General features: G+C 37.9%; 1 protein-coding gene and 1 pseudogene across 3 annotated transcripts; both read right to left on the minus strand.

Moving 5' to 3' along the window:
* Positions 1 to 265: 265 nt before the first annotated feature.
* On the minus strand, positions 266 to 4,536 carry LOC144661271 (uncharacterized). 2 transcript variants are annotated; one of them, XM_078521977.1, is made up of 3 exons: positions 4,263 to 4,536; positions 1,558 to 1,683; positions 266 to 1,019 (listed from the first exon to the last, which is right to left on the minus strand). In XM_078521977.1, exons 1-3 carry the CDS (start codon positions 4,486 to 4,488, stop codon positions 508 to 510), a joined length of 864 nt encoding a protein of 287 aa, XP_078378103.1. In that variant the 5' UTR covers positions 4,489 to 4,536; the 3' UTR covers positions 266 to 507. The 2 variants fall into 2 exon arrangements, with proteins under 2 accessions (XP_078378103.1, XP_078378102.1); XM_078521976.1 differs by lacking the exon at positions 4,263 to 4,536 and having other exon boundaries at positions 1,558 to 2,678.
* A 7,828-nt stretch (positions 4,537 to 12,364) lies between these two features.
* On the minus strand, positions 12,365 to 21,507 carry LOC144661245 (uncharacterized; annotated as a pseudogene). The gene is made up of 10 exons (XR_013572242.1): positions 20,902 to 21,507; positions 18,930 to 19,013; positions 17,475 to 17,608; positions 16,832 to 16,916; positions 16,098 to 16,378; positions 15,085 to 15,290; positions 14,813 to 14,938; positions 13,562 to 14,147; positions 12,934 to 13,229; positions 12,365 to 12,695 (listed from the first exon to the last, which is right to left on the minus strand). The product of XR_013572242.1 is annotated as an uncharacterized LOC144661245 (transcript).
* Between the last annotated feature and the right edge of the window lie 514 nt (positions 21,508 to 22,021).

The following is a 22,021-nucleotide window of genomic DNA, read 5'->3' on the forward strand; positions in this document are numbered from 1 at the left end:
GTATTCTATCAGACGTCTTAAGCGATCGAAAGGACAATAAAGTTCGTGATTAAACAGAGAACTGTATTGCCAAAAAAATTGGGCTGTCAATTAATTTCTAGTTCTCTCATAACTAATTTCGCGTTTACATTAAGACAAGACTCAAGAAGAAAAAAAAATCGTCAAAATAATCAATAAATAAACCAGTCATGATTAATCATTCAATCGATGATTTATTTAACGACCACACATTAAATGCATTACAATACTATAGTCAATAACCGCTTCTTAAAGTAACAGAAATATTGATATTGTAATTAAATTTTAAAATTAGCGCAAAAAATTGAAGAAACATCTTTAACTTTTATGACGTCACAGTGGCATTACAAAAAGTATCACGATAGTTTACAATGACGAAAAAAAAAAACAATCAAACATAAGGGAAATGATGTCAAAACAAATACAGTTCTGTCAATCATTAAAAAATCAAAACAAGCCGATGTTTGCCTTTTAACATGGTTGTTAAAATTAGCACCTTGACCGTACTTGACCCGAACAACATTTGTAGAAGCTGGTGCTGTACGAGCGGGTTCCACAGCATGCTGAACGGATTCCTTTATTGACAATTTTGCCGCCACAGCACATGTAGAAGCTGGTGCTGTACGAGCGGGTTCCACAGCATGCTGAACGGATTCCTTTATTGACAATTTTGCCGCCACAGCACATGTAGAAGCTGGTGCTGTACGAGCGGGTTCCACAGCATGCTGAACGGATTCCTGTATTGACAATTTTGCCGCCACAGCACATGTAGAAGCTGGTGCTGTACGAGCGGGTTCCACAGCATGCTGAACGGATTCCTTTATTGACAATTTTGCCGCCACAGCACATGTAGAAGCTGGTGCTGTACGAGCGGGTTCCACAGCATGCTGAACGGATTCCTTTATTGACAATGTTGCCGCCACAGCACATGTAGAACCAGGGGTTGTACGTTTTTGAACCACATACCGCACGACGTAGTTGGTTTCTTGGCGCGTTGTTTCCTGTAATTATTTTAAAGAACAGAAGGTTTATAAAAGATCATCTTCGAAGAATTGTATCTGTATTTTGACTCGAACTTTAAAGTCAAATTTAAACTAAACGGGGAGTATCACCAACAACTATTTCATATGGTTGAGATGCTTGTTCATAGCAAACAATTCCTAGCATCTCTTTAAGGATGCGCGACAAGTTTCCTTTCTCCTTTCCGTTCCGAGAATGCACTATCCGGGAAAATGGAATAGTCCAGCGCGCTAAACATTTGGCGGCCCCGCCTCCCACAACGTACTAGTCTGTTTTGCATGCAATTTAAACTAGCCTAGGACGTGCAAGGTTGGGGGAGGGGGGGGGGGTGGGATGGATGCCGTCTCCCCCTCCACCCTACCACCACCACCACGGTGATCACAACCATCACCACCTCCCCTGTACTACGATGGGACATGAACGTGCACGTTCGACTGGACCACCCTGCACAATGCTGACTGCGGGACTCTTCCACTATTCTCAGTGGGCGCAATAACAATAAAAGGAAAAGGTTTTTACCTTTGCTATAATAATATTCTCCCTTGAGGTCATCTTCTTTGCCATGCTCTTCTTCGGTTTCATCGCCTTTCTCATCTGTATCAGTTTCAGCTGGATCATTTGTTGACATTGTCTCTCCTTCTTTACCTTCGTATTCGTTCATGTTAGCGTAGTTTTCATTGTCACCAGCATCTCCGAATTCGTCGATATTATCCTCCATACTGTATTCATCACGGTCTTTGTGGTTTTCTAAGAAGCTCGGCTCTCTCGGGATCTCGGCATCTTCTACATTCACTGTCTCGTGTTCAAAAGTGTCTCCAATTTGCGCCTCGTTCAATTCTTCAGATGAAGGATTACAATTGCAAGTACACAATACGACAAAGAGCAAAGCGAATCCCAACTTGAACATTTCGCACACAGGCTCGCCTTCAGCTCTTACTGATCTGTCTGTGGCTTGTAACTGTTAGCTAGTTAAGTTATTGTCAAAAATAACTTTCTCCTTTTATACCGGTGGTCACAATCTCCCGTGTCCAAATTAGGAATAACAATCCATTTTTACGTTACTATATCTGGAAGTTGATAAAGGTCCTCGGCGGTAACCACAACGCGCTTAAACCTCGTTAAACCGGAACATAAAACTGAAAGGACGCATTAGTACTCTACGAGCAATATCATATTGTTTCCCTGACTTTTGAATTCAAGGGATGCAGCTTTTGTTGAAAGGAATCGACAGCTTTTTTAAGCTTTCTGCATAATTTTTGCAAATTTTCCTGGAGTCTCTGTTAAATAAAATGCACAAATGATGGCCGTCGTAATTGCAACGTGACAGGAACAATCACTTCCTTGTGTTTTGATCAAGCACGTTTAGCTACCATCTAACTACAGTGCAACCTCCATTTCACGAACCTCTATATAACGAAGTCCTCGGTTTAACGAACGATTTTCTTCAGCCCGTCCAAAGTTACAGTTAAATGTATGGAACAGGACCTCGATATAACGAAATCCTCGTTATAACGAACACAATCCAGAGACCCAAACGTAAAATGTACCTCGATATAACGAAAAAATGTTAACACGCGACAATAGATGAATGTAGAACAGACCAACAAGGATGAAAATCTATCAATCCTGTAACAAGAGAACACGTTTAAGTACATATGTCCTTAACTATGTGCATATATTAGACATTGAAAATGTTATTTTCAGAAATCGTTAATATCGCGGGAAATGCTGGGTACGTAGTGCAGCGTAACATCTTAAAAACTGATTAACTTTACCTCGATGTAACGAACATTTTCGTTGTTTTTCCGCGAATTCGTAATATCGAGGTTTTCGATATAACGAACCCTCGATATAACGAACAAATCTCCTAAGTCCCTTGGCACTTCGTTAAATCGAGGTTGCACTGTACCCCGATGATCAAAGGCGTTTCATCCAATTTACACCGTACGTGTGTACACCGCGCAACACATTTTGCCTCCTTTTCAAAGACGTCAGCTCCTTGTTATTTAATCTAGCGCGTTTTGCTACCGTCTAATATCACTTCCTTTAGATCAAACTGAAACGTCAATATAAAAATCGCGTTTTATAGTTAGGCAAAAGCGACCGGCGACCAATTAAAATTATATTGTTCATCTTTCGATAAGTTTACGTACAGACACTTGAATCAATATCTAGCAAATATCACAACCAGAATTAACCATTTCACTCCTAAACGCGCAAACGTTTTTGGCCAAAAGAAAGGATATGAAAAATAGAAAGTAAGGAGAATAAGAAGGCGGAAAAAAAGGAAGCAAAAGGGGCAAAAAAAAAATTTGGAACGGTTCAGCAAAAAAAAAAAAAAAAAAAGTCCAAATTTTGGCTTATGAGCATGCACCAAAGTAAAATATTGTGCGTTTTTACACAGAATCTTTATCAAAATGTTGCTGAAGTGTAAAAAAGTGCTTTTGTAGCAAAGTTGAGGTAAATTCAAGACCGTAGTACCAAAATTTCAGTTTTGCGGCTAAAAAAAGCGTTTTTTGGGGGAAATTTGGGTGTCAAAGGGTTAAGAGGGTATAATTTTTTCTGATCAAATCATAAAAACGATATGACATTTGCTTAAATACTCAAACGAGACCAAAAGACCAACGGTTGCTTGCAAGCTCTTGAATGCACTTTTCAAATAGCAGTTTCAATGAGAAGTTTGCACAATCAATCAATCAATCAGTCGATGACGCACAAGAGAACAATTACTCGTTGATAAGACCTCACACAACTGGCTGAAATATTGACTTAAAAATAAACAATATTACCATATTTCACACGTTCGCATAAAAGGTTCCACAGGACCTGCAAAATGCTGACATAAGGACACTGTCATTAAATTTCAATGATTACGATACCAAAAGGGAATCGTTATTACGTAATGTTTAATAAATAAGCAGCAGTGTTTTATAAAACACGAACTGCGAATTTATTGAACGGCTTAAAAATCTTCTGATGTAGATCAACTCATTCTTGCGCTAATATTTAGATTTGGGGTTATTTTGGCCTAGAAAATTGGACGTAAAGTTTAGCCGTGTCTTTATCAGATATAAAGACACTCATTAAACATTAATTTCTTTTGTATTTTCTTTATGAATTATTAATGAGTTTTTTAACTTCTGTATAATCGCCTCCTTCGTCACCTTTCTTGTCTGTATCAGTTTCAGCAGGGTCATCTGTTGACATTGGCTCTCCTTCTTCACTTTCGTATTCGTTCATGCTAGCCTCGATATTGTTCTGTATACTGTACTCCTCGTGATTTTCATGGTTGTCTATGGAGCCCTCGCTTGGAGTTTCCACATCTTTTACATTCGCTATCTCGTGTTCAATAGTGTCTCCAGTTGGCGCCTCACTCAACTCTTCAGATGTAGGATAACAGTTGCAAGTAAACAATACGGCAAAGAGCAAAGAGAATCCTAACTTAAACATTTTGTCCCGGCTCAGGTGCAAAGCTGTCAGCTCTTATCGGTCCGTAGCTTGTAGATGTTTCTTTTTTACCAATGGCAATTTATCTGCCGTGTCTAAATAAGGAATATAATTCTGTTTTCAGCTTACAGAACGGAGTGGCCCGGAGTGGTAACTACGACGTGCTAAAACCGGAACGTAAACACAGGAGGACGCATTGATAAACCCTGTAAAAAAAATAGTAATCCAACAGCGATATCAAATTGTTTCCGTCAAATTTGAATTTTATTAAATTCATGGATTGAGGGCTTGAGAGAAAAAAAAAATACTTATAAAATTTAAGGGATGTAGTTGTGGTTGTAAAGGCACACGGGTGTCAAAGTTTTCTACGCGTTATTTTTGTTAGTACATTATCCTGGAGGCTCTATTAAGGCCCGTTTACAGAGACGATTTTTGTCGCGCCGAAGTTGCAACTTCGGCGCGACAAAATTTGCATTGAGTTGCGCGACAAAAATCGCCTGTGTAAACAGGCCTTTAGGGATTTGCCAATATGATGCACTACGGGCGAATGATGGCCGTCATAATCGCAAATGTGACGGGCTGCGAGTTCTTGTCTGACTGCCCTTTTGCATTGTTGCTTAGATCAAACTCAAACATCAAATACTCGTTTTAGAGTTACGAAGAATCCGACCAAAACCCACTGTCGCGTGCACTCATTTTTCAAAGAACTACTTCACAGAGAAGTTGGCAAAAGGGCATTGAAGAATTACTTTTATATACATACAGGTATTCTTATTTATTGATTTACACATATATTTTCAGTAAAATTACGAGCAACTTTTTTTACAATACACCAAGATATAGATTGCAAGAAAATATTGTCAAATGCGTACAGCAAAGTACGTACTTTGGTAGCATAGGAACTGACTGAATGTTTATTTTTGCCAACTGTCGCTCAATGTAACCCGTTGTTTTCCGTGCAGAGTATTTGTTTAATTTCAGTTAAAAGCGATTGGTTGAAAAGAAATGTTCATTAGTCACGAGATTGGAACAACGAAAAATCCGAGTCGCCGAGGATTCGAACCCATGACCTCCCAGATATCTGTATGGCACTCTAACCACTGAGCGACGGAGAGACTCTCATTTTTTATGAGGAAGGGGGGCTGCGCTGGTGGAATTTTAGGGGGGGGGTCATGCGAAAAAATATGGCTTCAAAGGGGGGGGGCAGGCAAAAAAATATGGTCAGTAAGGGGGGGTCACTGAAAATAATTATACTTTTAAGTGTTGTAATAAGTGCTTCTGTAATTGTTAAAAATCTTGCCAGAATTCCAAAAATAACATTCATGAGGCTCTGAAAATTCAATTTTTCCCGGGAGAGCATGCCCCTGGACCCCCCTACTTTGTTATGTACCCCTACTTTGATATTAACTCAATCCAACAGCATATTTGTTACAAATGCAGTCAAACTATTCTTTCAAACGGCATCCACAATAAACAGTCAAGGCAATTTCAGCTTTATAGAGGAATGTAGTTTGTCGGTTTTATGACTGAACACAATACATTCTTTAGTCATAACGCTTGATAAATTTTAATTTCACTTGATAATTGTTTTTTTTTTTTGGGGGGGGGGGGTCATCGAAAAGAAAATTGGATTTCGAGGGGGGGCCAGTGACTGTCCGTCAAATACCACCAGCCCCCCCCCTACCCCATAAAAAATTAACGGTCCCTAATACTAGGTTCATATGTAAAAAAAAAATATTTGTACGAAGAAGCCACATAACCTTAAATAGAACAAACTTTCTATTAATACTGACGTTGTGTTCCTAATTAAATTTTATGTAAAGAAATCTATGTTGAACAAAATATCAGCAGAGAATCACGGTTGCTTGCGTGAATTATTTAGATGGGAGGAAAGGAAAGATTTCGACAATGTTTTTTTATGGAGGGGGCGTAAAAACTTCACCCACTGTTTTCTCGGAAGAAAGAGTGGGCTGATTAAAAATATGGGCTGGTAATAGCAGCTCAAAAGAGTAAAAGCTGAAAGGAAATTCGATCTAGTTTTCTCAACCTTGGAGAGATAATAGATTTAGTAGCACCGTCACCAACCGTGTATAAAAAAAATGTTGACGGAAAACTGTATTTGGGTGATGCGAAAGCTTTTACCGGAAGTAAGGTCTTTGCGCGAGGTCGGACAAATCTATGGCCGCCCGGTCCATTTATGTAGTTGTCCGCCAGGTCTCTCAATAGGTAGGTTACGAGCCTAGTGGCCTATCAGGCCGGAGCTTATTCCCGTTTCCACAATGTGAAGCGACTACGAGTATTTTTTACTCCTCTCGGATGGGATGCTAGTCCATCGCAGGGTACCTCCCTTCCGGAAGAGCAAAAGATTGACTAGTAATCATTTAGGCCATCAAGCTTCCAAACCATGTAAGAAAATGTAAAAATCCGCTCGTATAAGCCCTGGAGTTGTACAGTTTGGTAAGAAGTGTGGGCTTCTAAATCCGGTAGGTCTTTTCATCCGTGGGTGGGGTGCGAGGGGGGGGGGGGGGGTGCGGTGGCTTAAAGCGAAATGCGAAAACTTCTCGAAATGTAGTGTTGTCTACAATACGTTTTTCTAAACTGATTTGAATAAAATTAATGAATAAAAGGGGCAGTGAACCAAGATTTAATAAAATTTGAAAATCTCAAGAAGATTTTGGTATGAATTGCAGTAAATCCACTCATAGAGGTATGGCTTTACTAAAACGTACTTTAAAAAGCCTGTTTTTTTAAAAAAAAAACGTGGTTTGGGTAAGATAAAATGAAAAAAGTGGCCTTAAACTTTGACAGTTGACTTGGAAGAAATATATGGGCCTTTGATTGGGAGGGCTTATGAGAGAAAAGGGTTATAAGGGGAATTTTACAGGATCTGCTCAACAACGCCATCTCGAGCAGCTTTCATTTATCTGGCCACTGTCTTTTTCTCTCTCCAGGTTTTAGCCAGACCTCTATGAGTGGATTTACAATTCATATTAACACCTTTATGAGATTTTTAAATCCCGGTTCGAGCTTTTGGATGGATATTGCGTTGAGTTCTTCGGAAAGCCTCTGTACTCTCATAGTCCCTTTCTTCACCTAGGTCGGGGATAAGGACATACGTGATGTAAGTCATGACGCATCACGTCGTTGTTTCAAAACATTGTATCAAAATAATTCAAATTTTCATTAATTTATATTTGACTGAAGAACGCCAACTTTTCCCTCGGGGAGGGTGATAAATTGTAAAAAATACATTCAATTGGAAATAATTAAAAACTCCGAGATAACAAAAACACTGCTCACCCGCTCTGTTTTATAGAAATCCGGACAAAAAACATGACATTTGTTTCTTTTAACTTGGTCTAAAAAGAATTGATTTTATTGATTTGACACTCACTTTAGCTCAACGAGGAAAATGCGTTAGCTCCACTGCTATTGCGTTGTTCTTGCCACGACTCAGCCACGCCTTTTTCGAATAAATGGAGATTTTTTTAACGAAAAAAAAATGATAATTTTGTCGGGGCATCGGAGGTTGTCCGTAATAGAGGTGGCCCTATTAGAGAGGTGTCTTTATGGAGGGGTTCGACTGTAATTAAAAAAAGTCCGAGATAACAAAAACAGCCAAGTGCTCACCCGCTCTATTTTTGTAAAAATCTGGAAAATGATCTGTTCCTTTTAACTTGCCCAAAAAAAGAATTGATTCGACATTCACTTCATTTCAATGATGAAAATCTGTTAGCTTCACCGTTATTACGCTCTTTTTGCCGCGACTAAGCCACGCCTTCTTCGAATGCTATAATTACTGATGACATAAACCGACGTAAAGTCATGTTTATTTCGAAATCAGATCGCATTATACATATTAACAGATGAGCTCTTTTTCTTTTTCAAATTCAGGCCACTGTGTTAGAGGAAAAAGGAGGATACGGAGGCACCACTTCCACCTCCCCCCCCCCCCTCCCTAACAAAAACCCCCAAAAAATAACCCAAACTCCCAGCTATTATAAATGCAGATTTACCACTGGAAGCCGAGTATTTTTTAACCGCGTCAACAGTCAATTATATACCGGTACTTCTATGCATTAATGCTTCTGAAACAGATATCCGTGTTTCTCGTGCTTATAAATGGACTTTTTTAACTCTGATCATTCATTGATTTTTATCTGATCTTCAAATGAATAAACTTAATTAACGGGCGCAATCCATAAATAGGCGTCAAGCTCAAACGATGTCATTTCACAGCAGTTTTAATTTTATTCGAGCTTCTGTATCTCTTCGACTTTCATTGCTGATAACGCGCATTCTGTCTGGAGACACAAAACTTCGTTTGGCCAAAAGGTAGGCGAAAAGATTTAGAGGAATCTTTAAGCGTAAAATAGTTAAAGATAGACACTTTAAGAATTACTTAATTTGCATATTTGTGAAAACAGCCGGGTAACACGAACAGTTGAAGTTTATGTCTGACAGGTATTTTTACTAGTATAAAACCGTTCTATGACATTCTTGCATTCCCAGTAATTTTTAAAGAAAAGTTACGGAATGGGCAACATCTTAAACAGTGATTTGGAAAATGCGACTGAGCAACAGAAGTTCTTGTGAAACGAATATTGAATTACAACCGTGAGCTTTTAATCTCGACAACAAAGTCGCCGATATAAAAATTTGGAAAAACAATCCTACGCTCAAAAATCGCCATATCTTTGGCAAAGATCATGTATTTGTTTAAGATAAGCAAAGAATACATGAAAACTGCTTATTTTAAACGACCGTAACCCTTTCATGTTTCTCCCGATTATGTGCTGTTACATGAGCTGATTTGCTAAAATGGCGCTGAAATGGCCAATTTACTAGAGGTTCTATAATTTTTTATTCTAGACTGTTACATTTCCCCAATATTTTTATTAATGGAATCAATTCACCAATGAACAAGCTTTGTTCATGGTAATTGGCTAGTTCTAAATCGAGAAAACAGTGGAGTTATAAGCCTTTCATTTTGTAGTAAATTTGAGGCTGTTCAAAACATCGTTAACATGCCTTCGAACTTCTTGGCCGTTGATCATTCAAACTCAGCATTTGCTGAATCTATATTGATAAATTGAAAGAAGAAAGATAGCTCTTTATAACTGTACCAAGTATGATCGAGAAACTGTGACGGCAGGTTCAGTGTCGAAGTAACAAGAACACCTTCGATCCACCATGTTGGCGGGCCGTCACGGACGCTTCAAATCAGCTTTCTCGATATTTTCCAAAATTAAAAGATTTGACTCTTTTTAATATCCATTTGGTAGTTAGGACCCTAAAACAAGACTGCATGCAGGAGGACAAAACGGAGCTGTTCCACAGAAAAGCTGTTCTTCATGCACTTCCCAGCTGGCCGAGAAAACGCACGATTTCTAACGAACCAGTCATTAGATTTTTATGAAATTTTACATGGTTATACTTTAGAAAGCAAGAAAACTGCTGATTACAAAAAAACACGGCCAGCCAGATGGGTTGAATTTTTTTCTCAGCCAGCTGGAAAGTGCATGAAGAACAGCTTTTCTGTGGAACAGCTTCGTTTTGTCCTCCTGTGCATGCCAAATTTCAGCGAAAACGGTGAGGTACGGTGGCCGGCCAAAGTTCGAATCTTACAAACTATGACAATTAATTTGTTTGAGGTCCCGGCGTTTATTTGAGGTCACGCTAACAAGTAAATATATTCTGTTTGTCACAAATCTCGATTGCAACATAAGCTATCCAATCCGTAATAGTGCACCTTTGGGAAATAATCACCTTTGGATACCCAAGGACACTTTTTCGGGGCAGAACGAAGAGAAAAATCGTCCCGCCTTGACAAACTGCCCCTTGATCTCGAAGATCGGTAACAATAATCAATCTGAAAAAATTGGCAGAAAATTGCAGTCCGTTAATAAACGCCGGGCCCCGATTAAACGCCGGCTTCAAATAAACGCCGGGCTCACGAAGCCAAGTTTGAAATAAACACCGGGGGCGTTTATTTGAGAAAATACGGTAGTTGTACCTGGAAGGGATGTTGTAAGAAGATATTATTTTAGCATACTATACCAAGAGAACAGAATGGAGGGTGAGACGCCAAAATGTTTTAAATCGTTAGAATTTAAAATTATTATGTCATCCCTGTAGCCAGGTCTGTTAGCCGTAATTTTTACATAGGATTTAATGTAATCATTTACACTACACTCTTTTTTTTTTATAAGAATACAGTTTTTCCGACCCAGGCTGAATATTCTTATTTTCCTGCCGATTTTAGGCTGAAAATATTCTTATGAACATTCTTAGAAAATACCGTTTGACATTTCTGTTTTAGCATGTATTGGGTAATCAATTACAAGTGTTTGGTGTCCAGATCTGTATCGTGTTACATTGTGCACATGTACCATTGCTTTTCGTTGGCCGTTTTGGCTTTAAACAAAGCATTCCTCGCAGTGATAAAGTGACGGAAATGAAAATACCTGATTTTGTTTCAACTAAAAACTATATTCTTTTCAAAATCTCAGTCTCGGGTTTATTCTTAAAAGATTCTTAAAAATTCGAAAATTTCAGCCTCGATATTCTTATAAACTAGATTCTTATAAAATAAAAAGAGTGTACATCTCTAATCACGTCGCGCGACAGCCTGGGCTTCCTGTTGGTAGATATAGATAGTTGTATTTTTATACCTAATCGTACCTTTTTGGTACGCTTCGACGGCATATCAGGCGAGTTTGGTCGAGCCATGGTTCGTATTTTGGCGAGACGCAGTCGAGCAAAAATACCCATGGCGAGACCAAACGAGCCTGATATGCAGCCGAAGCGTACCAAAAAGGTACGATTAGGTATTTACCGTACCCAAATTAAGCCAAAAATCCGGTGATATTATTCGCTCTGTTGAAGCCATGCTTGCCAGACACGTAGTGCAAAATGTGTTGACCTGCTTGTATTAATACTTTTGTGGTCTTCAACACTTTTATCAAGTCCTCTTCTCATATTTTTTTACTCGTTTGTTTGGAGTTTCATTCCCTAAATTTTCAAAATCCGAATTTAGCGAAAAATTTGGAAATTCCGACTCCATTGTTTCAGTGTGAATGTTTCAGTACTCGTCGGCAAACATCGCGCAATTGGCGAGCGCGCTCAAGTTTTAAAGCCAGAAAACCAAGTTTAATCAACGCTACTGGGCCAATTTTGACGCTTTCTTCTCTTATTGTGAGCGCTCTCGTATTCAAATTTGCCGCTTCGCTGATAATGAATATTTAACGATGTCCCTGCATTCTGCCCTATGTTAGTTTTGGCGAGAAAGTTTTTCTCATTTTACGACCGGTAAGCACCAGCTAATTAAAAATACTCGTTTCTGTTTTATTGGTTAAACCTCTTTTCAATTCATCGTACGGAAACACTACTTTAATTCAAAGTGACCGTGATATGGTGGCATATCAGGTCAGTGACTTGATATCGTAGGATATCAGGACAGTAGATCGCGCTTCTGATTGGCAAGCTTTCCTTACAGACGGATGACAGGAAGGCAGACGGATGACAGGAAAAGCAAGTCTCAACAACGAAGAAGACCCTAGGTCCACAGGAAACAGACAGACAGCAAGGTCCATCCAACAAAGCAAGCGAAGCAAAAGGACATAAAAATGTTGTTTTTCTCTTTTCCATAACATTTAAGGACGTTTGCGTTTATTGTTTATGGAGGGTACCTATCTTTCGGGTTTATCTCAAGTTTGGTTTGGTTTGCTTGAGATATTGAATTGCTTTCGTTTAGCCCAAAAAAATATAGATCTCTTTACACCTGATCAGAGAATCGAAGAGAAGCTTTTGAAAAAAGAAAATTGTAGGTGGGATATCTGTTATCAATCAATTGCAAAAAATAAAGCAAGTTGTTCTCAGATATTTTTAATTCTATGTAATTATCACGTTACATTATTTTAAATGACTCGTATAAATCTACACAAACGAAGTGTACGGAGACGCCTCATTTCAGCGAGTATATAGCTACTAGTTATAAGAAGCTTTACATCGTAATAACACGTAGTGCACATAAGCAGTGCATATTTCCAGTCGTTGCCCCTGAGCATTATCTCACTCCCTTTCACCGCTTACAAGCAAGGCATACCCAGCAGGCTTGTCGGGCGACTTCTTGAAGATCATGACCGCTGTCCCCACCAAGCAAGCTACGGACATTACCAACAGAGCCATCAGGAAGGTAGGACTGGAACCTGGGGAGATCGAGATCACAAAGGGTAAGTGATATGCCATCACCTGGTCCCTGTACTCTGGTTGAGGCGCCACGGCCAAAGATAAAAGCAAAAAGATAACACATAAATGCATAACACAGAAATAAAAGATTATTTGAGCCATGGGGTATTTTGCAATATTTTGAAATGTTGTGGTAAAAAAGCCTTTACTTAATTTTGCTTTATCAAATTTTAGCAGTTTTACATTTTGTCCGCTTACCGCTACTTGAGCCCTTCCCGCGCTTTTCCTCTCGATTCTTGCGTGCAAGATGAAGTGGGCCCTGGGCCAAAGAGTACACGTTAGACACGTGATCCCTTACTTCACGTCTTTCTCGGACTTTTGATGGACATGTTTTGGCACACTGGGAGTCTGAGTCGGTAGCGTTGCATACAACCACGAGACAGTGAACGAACACAAATGGATGATCAGCAATGAACTTGAAGGCTTCCAGGCTAAACCGCTGTGCACTGACTGATGGCGAGGAATGATTCTTTACTGTTTCGTCATTTGGGCATCTTAAAAATTACCACTTTTGAATTAGACTCCATTCACACCCGACGACTTTTATGTTAAGCACTGTTTTTAATGCAATGTTACAGTATAAAGACAAACAGAAAACCGATATATGCCGCAGATTTTGTTTTCGAATGAAATGATTTTTGCTTTTCTTTACCGTAAAATGTTTTCTTTAAATTTTTAAAGCTTGAAGATAGAAGCAGTTCAAGCCAAGCAATTTTCTGCTCAATGAAATAAACAAAAAAAAATATTGTGGCACCAGTTTTAGACTCACTGATAATCAAAGTAAGTGATAATCGTGGTAATAAGTGAAAGATAATCCTTTACATACCTGTTTCTAATAAACTCGTATTTCAAAGAACTTTTCCTGTCCTGAGTGGGCGTGGCGTAGCATCGATCAGCTATGATTGACAGCTGCTTGTCGCTTGATGTCACTGACACCTCAAAGAACAAACGTTTGCGTAGCACCACAGCGACAGGGAAATCATCCTTCGTGTAAGGACTCACGAATCTCTTGTCAGGAAACATGTTTAGAGAGAGTGTAAAGTTTCCTTTACCTTCATCCCTAAACACAAGTTTTCTGTTACTTGGCTTCCAACCAACCGATGACACTACGCCATATTTGGAAAAGAAACAGCTAAATTGTATTTCTATTTCACGCACTCGAGTCACGACATCCTCAGCGGCCACAGGGATTTCAAAGACTGTGTTGGAGTAAACTATAGCTGTAGGTGTGTATCTGCGTGTTGTGTTACAGCCGGTCAATGGTGTTGTCAGCGAGAAGTGAGAGCCAGTTTCTTCAGCTTTGCATGTGGTGTCCAGGAGTCGAAGGTGCTCACGGTCAATACCACGGAGGAGGGACTTGGGAATGATTATGGTCATGTTGTCCTCGTTGCACCGAACATCCACACCTGGAGCTGGAGACACAGAAATAAATTACAGACTGCTTTGTGATGTAAGGTATGAGATATGTTGAATGTATTATAAAGTACATATAAAGTAATGTCGTGTTTAAGGTGATTAATTGAACGAGGTTAATGAAACTAAAAGTTTTAGGTTATGTAATATATGCAGTTTTGATTAGAGAAAAAGTAAAGAAACGTTACTATAACACGATATTATGTCTCTAATATAATTTGTTTCAAATGCAAGGGAATGGAAAATCAAACTGTACGAATTGCAGGTAATTCAAAAATTGTATCTTAATTGTTGTTTCGTATTGTTTTTGGTTTTAAGACCAAGTTGAAAGTGGCTTATAAAATATAGGATTTAGTAGCTTCAGTATTGTAACGCAAGTCTGATTAGTGCAAGTCTGCAAACTGTAAACAATGCTTTTTAAATGAATCAAGCGCCTTTGTAAAATGAAAAGCAAAGCAAAAGCGACGGGCATATGGAAAAAAAACATGGTAAAAAAAAGCTATTTGTAGGTACTTCTGAAAGAGAGTTCAACTTGTGAAGAGCCGGGCACATTGAAGGATAAGATCTAAAGTGAAAAAAGTGGTTTTCATTACTAAGTTAGTTTCGTGACAAGTATTTCGCACCAATATGTGTGTTTTGAGCCTGTTCTAGAATCGCTATTTACCGTGACATGTCTTGTTATCCAATGATAAGCTCAATTCCGGGTCTGGACATTCACATTTGTAACCACCTGCAGTATTAACACACTTGTGACTGCAACCGCCATTTGACACAACACACTCGTCAATATCTGGAACAAAAAAAAAAACACGAATACAACTGATTGATCATAACAATGATTAAAAGAGATAACAAGAACTTAGAGAAGGGAATAAGAAAAAAATAACTCAGAAGTAATCATCACTATGACTGATATAATTCATCAATATTACTCACCAATGCATGACACTGACTTTAGTTATCGCTGTCCGTCCAGTTACCATTTGCTCTACACTGTTTATATGAGGGGCCTTTACGTTTGTATCCCGGTGGACAGGAAAACGAGCAGTTCGTGTTAGTTTTCATCTGTGACGTCACGCAACTGTTCGGCGATGTTTTAACAAGGCGGCCAACGGTAAGGGCTGGGCACTTTGGAACTGAAACTTAAATAGATTAATAATTAAACAACACCACTACCACCACCACTACCACCACCATTGACAACAACAAGAACAATTTGGCACTAAGCAAAAATATCACTGTTCGTTTCTTTCTGAAGCTTGTGGCGATTTTCTGGTGAATGGTTTAATTTGGGAACAATAAAATTCCAAATTTTGCTTCGTTTTTATTAAAACAAAGAAGTTTTATCGAATTTTGTAAAATTCATTAACTATACATGAGTGTGCAAACTAATCCCAGCACAATATTCAAATCACATGTACATAACTGAAAACCCCAATACAAATCAAACAATATAATTAACTTTTGATGCAAACTCCTGCTAGCTAATTAGTATTGACCAAATTTTGATACAGATCTTTACTAAATCGCATAACAATACTTTGCATTCAATTTATTTTTTCATTTCATAAGTAGAATAAAATATCGCGTTTGATCTGTATGAGCGTTTACAATGGCTCACCTATCGGCTCGCCATTGTAAACGCCCATACAGATCTCCCGCTCATATTTTATCTACTTCTTAATTTGTTACAAACCGGTTGGAGATTGCGCTACAAAATAATCGACAGCAGTTGCACAACCACCGAGCATGACTTGCCCATTCAAATGCCTGTCAATGAGCAGTCCGCATGAAAAAGGCAAAACTTCTCCGTTCCTTGGAATACTCAAAGTGCTGCAAAACTGATGGAAACTAATCTTCCTTTAAACTTATACTTCTTGTATTCTGATTCAGAGATATTCCCACTTTCAGTACTGAAATAAATTACATAAGTTTGCTCTTTTCGGTACCTTGAAAACTGTCGCCTTTGATCGGAATCTGGTTGTGGCGCCATAGCCCCACGTAATTGTCGCTTTTAGTATCAGCTCCACTGCCTACCATTGTGATTTCCTTTACCAAGTTATCGTTAACGTATATTTTTACGTTTGTACCACTGACAACCGACTTGAGTTTATACCAGGCATTAGTGGTCACTGTAAAACTGATTTTTGGGCTGCTTTCTGGTCCAGAACTTGTTATGTACATGGAATTACCACCCCACAAGAAATATCCCCATGCCTTCGTTACTTTCCTATATAAAGAATACGGAGATGTGCCAATTTAGTTATGTGGTACAAACCCCCTAGAAAAAACTTTCCTTTCGGCAGCTATTGTGTTTTATTTCATTGCAGTGTAAAAAGAAAGCAAAGTCAAACTTACTTTCTTACTAAGTTACTGTCAACATTTATGAGTTTTCAACTGATACCTACATATATATCCTTAGTTCGCGGAGAGAAATCAAACTACGACTACAAATATCGATTTTTTGAAGACGCGCGGAAACAACTTGAAAAGTTTAGCCTTAATTTTTAAAGTTGTAATCCACTTCCATCCTAGCCATTCTCAGCCAAACACGCTTGCTTACAGTTTCAGTCCTCTAATATAGCAATTGTTTATAAAATATACCATTATTTGTAGGTTTCCTACGATACAAACATATATTTTGGCTGTTCAATAAAACTGTTGAAATCCGTGATGTACTCACTGTCGCGTTGACACACTCTCCGTTTTGTACTTAAAAATATGACCACAGCCTTTTCCAGCTAACGCTTGTATTCGACTTGTAATAACTGAAAAAAAAAACAGTTTAATAAAATAGTCAATTAAGCAGACACCTTTATTTTTAGTTGTATATTATTAGCAATAATATTATTAGCAATAATTATATATTGATATTATTATTATAATATTATTAGCAACAATCATCCACATTGTTATGGAGTGCATTACAAAGTTAGGCGATGTTAGTAAATGACATGAAAATTAAGGACGGAGGTGAATGTAATCCCGTTCAATTCACATGACCAAATTGTTTAAAAAGAATCTGGGAGAGAAGAACTCAGAAAAAAAAAAATCTGAGTTTACAGATGTAAATGGGATTTGAACTCACGGCCTTCCGTACGCTAGTCGAAGAAAATATGTAAAACTAAATAAATAAACAAATAAGTAATTAAACAAACAAATAAATACATAGATCAATAAATGAATAAAACGTTTCAATATTATTATTATTAGTTTTTTGTCAAACGTTTTTTGCCTCAAGAATTGAAAAAATTGCCCTATCCTTGGATTGACTAAATACCAAACCTATTCTTAAATAGTATTATTTAAGGGATTCTACCACTCACCGTATTTATCCGTGTTCAAAGGCGTGGTCCATAGTCTTGCTGGGCCGAAGTGCCACTGAGCGTCATTGTAAGGAATACTGCCTGTCCATGATGATCCACTGTCACTCCAAGAGCCAATCAAATTATTCCAAGCGCCGAGGAGAAAAGCAATTAATTATTTTTTTCCAATTTAATTATATTAAAGATGAAAGCCCAAAAATGTTGGATGATTCTCAATCTTAGTGCCGACGCGTACAATTGGCAATAGTTGCTGTAGTAACAGGCTGGCGACAACAGCTACATCAACTATTTTAAACTACGCAGACCTGGTACACACCCAAATCCCAAACTAAACTTTCTTTAGTAACTACACAAACAACCCAACAAAATAAACTTCCTAAAATGCTACAACGATGCAACCTTGTAACTACTAACAACTAAAAAAACGATAAGGAGTAGCTATATAAATCAGATCCGACAAATACTCAACTACAAAGAGTAATTCAGTACATCCAAACCACATAAGTAAAATGCATGAATTACAGGCATCAGATCGAAACTACACCGACTACACAGGCGACCGTGATAAGGCTACTATGCAACCCACAAACTACATAAACTGGTCAGGATCAACTTCACGTAGATCAACTAAGCAGCAACTATATTACGCAAACTACAGAACTGACCACACTAACAACACCAACTATAACATCTACATGTACATTGAAACATTACTAGAACAATACACAGTAAAGAGTGGACTCAGTAAACTACAGAGACTACAGCAAATCACAACTGAGGTAATTCGGAGTCAAACTGCACAAATATAGCAACTACGTACGAAATCAGTTTATAGAAAGAGCTCGATATAGTGCGGGAACCGTGCAGGCAACTTCAGGAAATTCGTCAGTTACAAAAAAGGTAAAAAACGACAGAAAATAAAGTAACTGCAGAAAATATAAAAAACTATAAATGGTTCTGCTGCGAGCTCAGGACAGGCACCTTGTGTTGGGATATAGCCTTAGGCAAAACATTTTACTGTGATGTTGCCATCCCCCAGGAGTGCATGTGGCACTCGCGCCAGTAAGGGCAACAAAAGAGAGATTAAGCTTCATGTTTGTGAAGCTTAAAAAAGAAACTTTCTCTGTTTGCCGTTTGCCACTCATACGTTAAATTGAGTAGTTTCGTTATTAGTGTAAATAAGATTTTTTGTATGATAATTCGATAGTTAAAGAAAAATTAGACAGAATCAGCAGCATTTTGGCGTTTGCCTTTTGCTGTTAGAACGCGAAGCTTAATCTCTCTTATAACAAAATCGGGTTCCAGGGGTTTCATACTTAGGTAACCGTAGTTAAACTCTGGCAGTAATGAGCCAACTGGCTCTTTGGGTTCACTGGGTTAGAACAGACTTTGACTTCTTTCATAAGCAGCTAATGGTATTTAACGAAGACTAAAAGAATACTACAAAATATGCTACCTTGTGCCTGTGAGCAGGTGACGCTGAGGAAAATGAGGACAATTCCCAAATTCTTCCAAACTTCCTTCAGTTCCATTTTGTGCCTGTATAAAAAAAAAGAACAAACGTACAACCACGGAAGTAAAAGCGACTTATAATGAAGGCGTTGAACATTGAAGCCATGCATCCAAACATATGGCTAGCCTTTGCGATTAGGCAATGATTAGAAGTACAGAATTGACAAAAATATGGCAATAGAAAGTTTAGGTAGCTACACCGCGACAATCGACAATAAACAGTACTGGACGTAGCGTTATTTTGTCAATTCGACGTCAAGAGTTCATTTTCGTGGGCTTTTTAAGCATCAAAAATAAATATAAGTTTGACCTATTTTTAAAATAAAGAAGATTTGGCGACCGTATATGAAATAAAACTGGTCGCATAAGCTATCGCTGCCGGGCATTTTTCTGGCATTCCGTATTTTTAAGCGAAAAAAAAAAATGGAAAACAATGAACTATGTTTAGATATCTAAAATACTAAAAAAAGACCAACAAGGAGCAGAAAATTGGATATGTTCAAATTAGCATGAAAACTAGTAAATTTAATATCAATTTACCAACGAGCTCTCAATTACTTACCTCTTAATTCTCGCTTTTCCAAATTGAATTAGCTTTTAACTGAATCGAACAGCGCTCAGTGTTATTCAGTGTTTGTTTGAAAGTGGAGTTGTCCAACCCTTTTTTAATTTATTTGCGCTTTCTGTTTTCTCCTAACACGAGTGTTTCCACCTGAATAAATGAAAACGACTACAAACTTGAGATGTGTAGTGATGCTATTTGTTTTCATACTCTCTTCTCTAGAAAAGTTGTTGTTTAAGGTTTGTCAATAAAATATGTAAACAAAAGTATATGCAGAGTGTACATTAAGAGAAAATATAAATTAAAGAAGATTGGTCTTTTGTTAATTTAGACAGCTTTTGACAACGTTGGGAACTTGACGCCTGTGTTTATAAGCCCAAATCAAAGCTCTATAATTGTTTTTAACCACAAGCGAATATCTGAAAATCGCAAAAACCGGTAGTTTATAAAAATGACGCCACACTGTCCGAATTTCTTTTATCCATAAGACACAATTTGCTTGCTTTTTCAATTCTCAAGTACTAAATCATTAACTTGCTTGCAAAGTAAATTCAGTCCCTTTTGTGCTAGGCACGACCTCGGCAGTAAGCCATGACATTTTATTCCTTTGTTTGTATTTGCGATTGTCCATCAGCACGTCCGCATTAGCCAGTTGCTAATTGCTGTTGGAAAGCTGTTCGTATGCTGAAGGCAAAGATGATATGAAGGTTTCTTCGGGACGAAGTGAGCTTCGAGTATTGTGCTTTTTATAAGACCGAAGCATGGTAGTTTGCCGTTAGCTGTATTAAAGTCCGTTTACAAAATAAACATAATTTCCTCAATAACTGATTCGTCCCGTCTTGTTGGACTTGTTTATAAACCTTGATAAACGAATACAGATTAAAAACAGGGTATAGTATATGTTTCGTTTTGGAAACAAAGTACGACTTAATTATTGGCTAGCTTTCGTCTTTCTTGTTTCGATCTACACTATTGGTCCACTGTTTTCAGTACACTTCATGTCTGTGTGGTCTATCTTCGCTTGTCATCAGTATCACTTACAAAGATGATATCGGTGTGTTACTAATTTTTTTTTCTTTTTTTTTGCTGTGTTTGCCATGCAGTGCAAAACATGATGTTTACGGTCTTATTAAATCGTCAGCGGAAAAAGTAAAATTAAGAGAAAAATACGCAGACACAAAAAGCATCGTTGATACATTCATATGTTTATTTTAAATCACTATTTAACATTTGAAAATAGTGTATGGCCCGTGTAACAGGCTGCTGAATTGGAACAGACTTCGACGTCTTCGTTAGGCGGCTAATGACAACGAACAACAACTTGAAATGAAAAGAAACAACAAATTCCACTACCTTGTGCCTGTGAGTAGGTCACGGTGAGGAAAACTGCGACAAATCCCAAAGTCGTCCAAACTGCCTTCAATTCCATTTGGCAGAAAATCTGAAATCAATTCTGAAAGACAATTTTGAATTGATATAGATTCCAGTGTGACAAGAATAAAGACTAAGAATTCAAGGAAGATTATTCGACTTAAGCGTGAAATTAAAGCACTGCACATTAAAGTCGCACTGCAAAAGAATGGCTAGCCTTCGCGATTAAGCGAAGATTGGAAGTATAAAATTAGCTAAAATATGGCAGCAGGAATATAAATACAAGTTAGCTACACAGCGAACTCATTTTTCTTCAAAGAACACTAGGGGAAAAAACAGTACAGGACATCGCATGTCGTTGCTGTCCAGTTAGACATTTAGATTTATTTTCTTTCTAGGCTCTTTTAGCAACAGAAATGAGTATTGGTATGAATTATATTAAAAATAATATATAAGAATTTACTAATGGAAGTAAAGCTGTATATGATTAGTCCAATAAGCTATCGTTGTTGTGCGTTTTGCTGGCATTCCATATATTTTTTGAGAAAAAAATGAGTGTTTTGAATTCAACACTGAACTGAAAACGCCTCAGTTGTCACTTTCAAAACTGAATGAGCTTTTCACGTACTGAACAGCGTTCAATGTTAAACGCTGGCTTGTTTATTTATTAGTGAATTTGTCCAATCCTTTTTAAATTAATCTGTCGCATTTTGTTTTCTCAGGAATAATTACCCCTGAAGTCGTGTGCTTTTAACTGGATAAATAAAAACGACTGCACACTTTACTTCTTACATAAAGTGATGCCTATACACATCATACACTCTTCTCCAGAAAAAGGTTTTGAGTGAAGTTTGTTTTTTAAGATTTAAGAATAACTTCCGCCAAAAAGTATACGAAAAAGATAGAGTAAGAGTAAAAATCATTAGTCGGAGATTGTTGACAACGCTGGAAACTTAACGCCTGTGAATATAAGCCTTCATTAAACCTGTATAATGGCTTTAACCACGAGTAAATATCACGAAAGCAGTTAAATTATAATAATGACGCCACAACGTCAACGTTTTCAAACCAAAAGACTTAATTTGCTTGCTTTGTTATTTTT

The sequence above is a fragment of the Oculina patagonica genome, chromosome 7 (assembly GCF_052425735.1).
Source record: "Oculina patagonica isolate OP01 chromosome 7, crgOcupat, whole genome shotgun sequence".
Classification (NCBI taxonomy): domain Eukaryota; kingdom Metazoa; phylum Cnidaria; class Anthozoa; order Scleractinia; family Oculinidae; genus Oculina; species Oculina patagonica.